At 45.7% G+C, this 5,349-nt stretch overlaps 1 protein-coding gene across 1 annotated transcript; it reads right to left on the reverse strand.

The window, feature by feature from the left end:
* Positions 1-841: 841 nt before the first annotated feature.
* On the reverse strand, positions 842-5,343 carry LOC104613945 (dihydrolipoyllysine-residue acetyltransferase component of pyruvate dehydrogenase complex, mitochondrial-like; the record flags this gene model as incomplete). The annotated part of the gene is made up of 8 exons (XM_010289213.1): positions 842-909; positions 1,136-1,298; positions 1,818-2,020; positions 2,385-2,511; positions 3,669-3,825; positions 3,943-4,067; positions 4,412-4,513; positions 5,311-5,343. Coding segments are annotated over 8 exons (978 nt in total), but the record flags the coding sequence as incomplete, so codon positions are not given.
* Positions 5,344-5,349: the final 6 nt, after the last annotated feature.

Raw genomic sequence — 5,349 nt, forward strand, 5'->3', positions numbered from 1 at the left:
CCCTGTATTTCCCAGGATCCTCCTTCTGGCCTTTCTTGTAGATGGGTGTCACTTTGGCAAGCCTCCAGTCATCTGGGACCTCCCTGTTAACCAGGACTGCTGAGAAATGATGGAGGGTGGCGTGGCAAGCTCCTCTGCCAGCTCCCTCAGTACTCTTGGGTGGATCCCATCAGGCCCCATAGACTTGTGGGTATCCAGGTGACATAGCAGGTCCTTAAGTGTTTCTTGCTGGATTATGGGGAGTTTAGTCTGCTCTCCATCCCTGCCTTCCAGCTCAGGGGGCTGAATACCCTGTGGATACCTGGTCTGGCTATTAAAGACTGAGGCAAAGAAGGCATTAAGTACCTCAGCCTTTTCCTCATCCTTGGTGACAATGTTCCAATACGGGATGGAGATTCTCCTTGGGTCTCTTTTTGTTGTTAATATATTTGTAAAAACATTTTTTGTTATCCTTTACAACTGTGGCCAGATTGAGTTCTAGCTGGGCTTTTGCCTTCCTAATTTCGTCTCTTGCTAAAGTTCCCTTTTTTCAGCAATGTTCAATCAGTTGCAACTGGGCTTACCTCAATCCATAACAATGTGTGAAACCAAATGAAGGGTTGGAAGTGCAAAATTTTTTTTCTCAGTGAAATACCAAAGGGACAAACAGAGGAAGAAAACTTTGTCTGCATTTATGATAGGTTAAGCTTCCAACCTAACAGTCACCATAGTACACACAGCATCATAACCCAACCAATCCAGCAATAACAGTTCCATATAATGCATTCCATAATGCATTTCTATCGAGCATTCCCATCACTACAGTAAAATATTCATTTTTACAGATGTCAAAACTACTCACTGGTGCAACCTTTGGTGGAACAAATGACTCCACATCTTTCTTTGTGATTCTACCATCTGGTCCAGTACCTAAAACGGTCACATAAAAACATAAGATGACTTCAATTATTTACAACAGGGCATTGCTTCTAAAGGTACCAGTTTTATTCAACAGAGAGAAGTCACCTAGCCTCTGGTGAGGGCAGCTGCATAGTCAGGATGTTCCCGACAGGGAGGAAAGAAAAGAATAGGCAAGTATGTATCTAGATGGACAGATACATGATAGTAAGAGCAAGGAAGGGGAAGGGCAACCTACCTTTCACTTGAGTAAGGTCAATTCCTTTTTCTGCTGCCATTTTCTTTGCCAGGGGACTAACCAGGATCCTTCCTTTCCGGGGAGGTGGTCCAGCTGTGGGGACTGCTGGAGTAGAAGGAACAGCAGGCTGGGGAGGAGGAGTAGCAGCAGGAGTTGCCACCACCTTAACAGAAGAATCAAAGCCATTAGCTTCAGGATTATTCAGCAAAAGCCTTGAAGATACAGTAAGAGACCAGGACCATCTAATTACCAGTCAAGAGAATAGCAAAAATAGTCACTAATCTGAAAGAATTTTCAGTTCAGAGAAGTTTCTCAGTGCCAGAGATTAAATCAGAAACTTCCTGGGAAGGGGGCCAACTAAGCTGCTGAACTATACACCCAAAAAAGGTGAAATAAGTAACTTATGCTCCCAATTTTCAAGGATGAGGCATTAGAACTGGCACAAGCAACCGGCTGGAGAAGAGATCATAATGAATGACTATCTGCTCCATTTTTTGGAGGGCAAACTAGCGATCACTTCTTATGTCACCTATGACCAATACATGTGTTAGCCTTGCATTCACAGAATCATAAAGATTACTGTTGAAGCCAGGGCTTCACACTGTCAAACCAGCAGAACAGTTCAGATCAGACCTCTTAATGGTCCCCATAACTTCTCTCACATGCTAAGAACGGTTCTTACTGGTGGAGGAGGAGGAGGAGGAGGAGGAGGAGGAGGAGCTTGTGCCTTCATGTCAGTTACTGCAGTGTCTTGGTAGTCAGCAAAGGCAGGAATATCAGACTCTTTCTCCACAATGATGCAGAGAGCTGTTCCTAATGGCACATCTCTTGTTCCTTCAGGCACCAAGATTTTTGCCAAGTAGCCTTCCTCCTGCACTTCAAAGCCTGTAAGGGAAAGAAACAAAACTGATTTGGTGCCTGATGCAACTGAGAAGTTCCTCTAAACGCTGCTTCTAAAGACTCTGGTAGCTAACGCCCTGTCCTATATTTAGCAGGCAAGAGAATCCTTTCCAGTGCAACTGGTAGGGAAACATCTCCATGCACTGTATGTTACTAAGAAGGATTGATGCAGGAATAGAAGTGTTTTTACGAGCTGTGATGTTTAGGTCTCCAATGGAATGAGAAGTTAACAAAATTTGTTTTAGTTGCCCCATAGCTTCACATCCTGAGCAGCTAGGAGAACAGCCAGCACAGAGGCTACTGTGGATCTTCCCCTTAACCTCCATTCTCGGCTTTGGGGTTGACTCACCTATTGTGGCCTTATCTGTCTCAATTTCTGCCAGTAAGTCTCCCTCATTCAGTTTCTCCCCAACCTTCTTCTCCCATCTCTGCACTGTGCCCATTGTCATGGTAGGTGACAGGGCAGGAAGAGTGACCTGTGAAACCAGAAAATACAAGAGAATCAGATTCTGGTAATCCAAAAGGAACAGGAACACAGTTTTAACTCCTGACTAAATGATGCCAACCTAAAGAAGTAGCCAGCCTTTAATGTGCTCCTAGTTCTGGCTCCATTACAGCAAAGGACAGTGCTGTACTGTATTGCTAGTGTGGCTTCTTTTATCAAGGCCTAAGCAAGAAAGCAAGTAAAAGCAAAAAGCAAGAAATCGATGTATCAAAATAATTATTACCACCATCACATTGGGAATGTCTTGCAGCTGGAAGGAAGACTGGAAGGAAGTAATTTTGTGACAAACAGGTTTGGCCCCTTTAAAAGCTATACGTACTTGTCTTCCAATAAGCACTCAAAGATGCTGTAGGTTTGCATGTGCATGTTGCTGTGCAACAAACACAGCACCCGTCAGTACATCTTCACAGGAGAACCAGACAGAAAAAGCAAGCAGGGGGAAGTAAGCAAGTTTAGCAGCTAAAACACAAATCAGATTAAGAAGCCTTTAATTAATTCTTTGTTCAATTACTAAATTTGCATAACATTTCAGACAAATCAGTCCCCACATGTATCATCTGTGGAATGAGGTTTAGTATTTCAAATTTTCTTTTTCAAAGGAATGTCAAAGAAATACTCTGCTACAAAGTGCTCAAGGACAACAACAGTGGATGTACACTTCAAAATCTAAGGAAGGTAAAAAGATTATTCACAAATACCACTCATTGTTAGTCACCCACAAACGCATCTGGTGTGTTCATCAGAGTATCACAGACTTGAGTTCTGCTCCAAGATGTAAGCATGACCTTCAGAGCTTATTCACACCGTAGTACAAGGTGTTTTTATACCAGAACTGTCCAAATAATGCAAACGTAGCAGGTTTTTCCAGACTGCACTAACAGTCCTGGAGAGACAAGTCTCTCCTCTACCAGCAGCTGGGATGCTAAAATAATTTTCTGAAAAAAGCTTTCTGCAACCTCCCCAAACACCTGCTTTAAGCATGCAACACGTCAAGTGGCACACACTCCTGCAATTATAGCTCATAACTTCCCACTCCAGATAATATTTATAACAAAATGCCCTGGAGCTAGCAATGCCAAAGACAGAAAGAGTGCAACAAACCTTACATCATCAGCAATGCTCTCTTACCTGCATATGAGGAGGATAAGAGCTGCCAGGAGCCTGAGGAGAAGGCTGAGTTGGTGGTGAGGGAGCTGCAGCTTGAGGGGGAGGCACTGAGGCTGCAAAGGGGGCAGACGCTGCAGAATCCAGAGTATAATTTTTAAAGGCATCAACATACTCAGGCCTAGAAGAAACACAGAACCGCAAAACTAGTCAGATGACTGTCTCTAAGCCTTTCACACAAGGCACCCAAGAAGCCCCAAGACAGAAAATTCAACTAAAGGGTTAGGGAAATACATACTTCTCTACTGTGATACATATTATGGCCCCAATAGGAACATCTCTTGTTCCTTCTGGCACCAGGATCTTGGCCAAGTAGCATTCCTCCAGGCTCTCAAAGCCAACTGTTGCTTTGTCTGTTTCCACCTTTGAGAGAGAACAGGATATCATTATGGCAATGGAAAAGACCAGTAAGCTCAGAGCCTTCCAGTCTGATACTGTAGGGTCACAACACACACAGAGTTGTGGTACCCTGTAGTACCAGCTCTAGGAAAGTATGCTCTCAAACAGGTTAAGTGCTGCTCCTGCTCAGAAAGAGGAAAAGCATCAACCAGCTTTGAAAGGCTGTTAGCCACTTCTTCCCAACAGTATGTGTTGGGATCTGTGATCTTGAACCAAGATCTGTGTTCAAGTGAGAGCAACCTGGGACACAACCCAGGATGCACATGCAGCTCATTATAAACGCAGCACAGCCTCTGCCCCCACGATACCTCTGCTATGAGCTCCCCTTCACCAATCTTGTCACCCTCCTTCTTTTCCCAGCGCGCAATGGTGCCCATCTGCATCGTGGGGGACAGAGCTGGCAAGGCCACCTGTGAGGAACAGGGCAGTGTTACAACCCAGACAACCCTGACAGTAGAAACCCCATACATAGGGCAAAGACAGGTCGTCGGCACAGCCTAGGACAGGGGAGCACAAAGAAGGGCCTGTCTGCAAATTCCCAGCAGGTCAGGACTGCCTCCAACCTGCTGGTAAGACTGCAGGGCAAACCAGTATCTGAGAGTGCTGAGATGGGGCTGACCAAGAAAGGGAGAAGCTACATCAGGGGATCAAGAGAGACATGGGGAATCATAGAATCATTAAGGCTGGAAAAGACCTCTAACACCATCAAGACCAACCACCAACCCAACACCACCATGTCCCGAAGTGCCACGTCTACACATTTTTTGAACGCCTCCAAGGATGGTGACTTCATCACTTCCCTAGGCAGCCTGTTCCAAGGCTTGACCACTCTTTCAATAAAGAAATCTTTCCTAATGTCCAATCTAAACTTCCCCTAGCGCAACTTGAGGCCATTTCCTCACATCCTATAAAGGACTAGAAGCGAAGGAGGTGGTACCCGATGACAGTACAGGGACTTGGGCAGGGTGATGCAAGGGTGTAAGAACTGTGGGAGTGGAGAGAGAACTGCAGTTCCCCGGGAGAAACTGAGCTGCCCAGTGAGGGGAACCAAGACCCGAAAAGAGAAAGCGAAAGGACTGCCCCCGAAGCAAGGGGTGTGACACGAGTCTATCCTCTGGAGGACCCCAGTGGTTATAGGGGCAAGAATACCAGAGGGTACGGGGAGCACCCAGACTGCCTGGGATGGGGAGAGCGGGGAGCCTCTCACCTTCTGGTGTGCCGGGAGACTGCAGCAGCGGCACGGGAC

Source organism: Phaethon lepturus, unplaced genomic scaffold, assembly GCF_000687285.1.
Source record: "Phaethon lepturus isolate BGI_N335 unplaced genomic scaffold, ASM68728v1 scaffold35336, whole genome shotgun sequence".
In the NCBI taxonomy this organism is placed as follows: Eukaryota; Metazoa; Chordata; class Aves; order Phaethontiformes; family Phaethontidae; genus Phaethon; species Phaethon lepturus.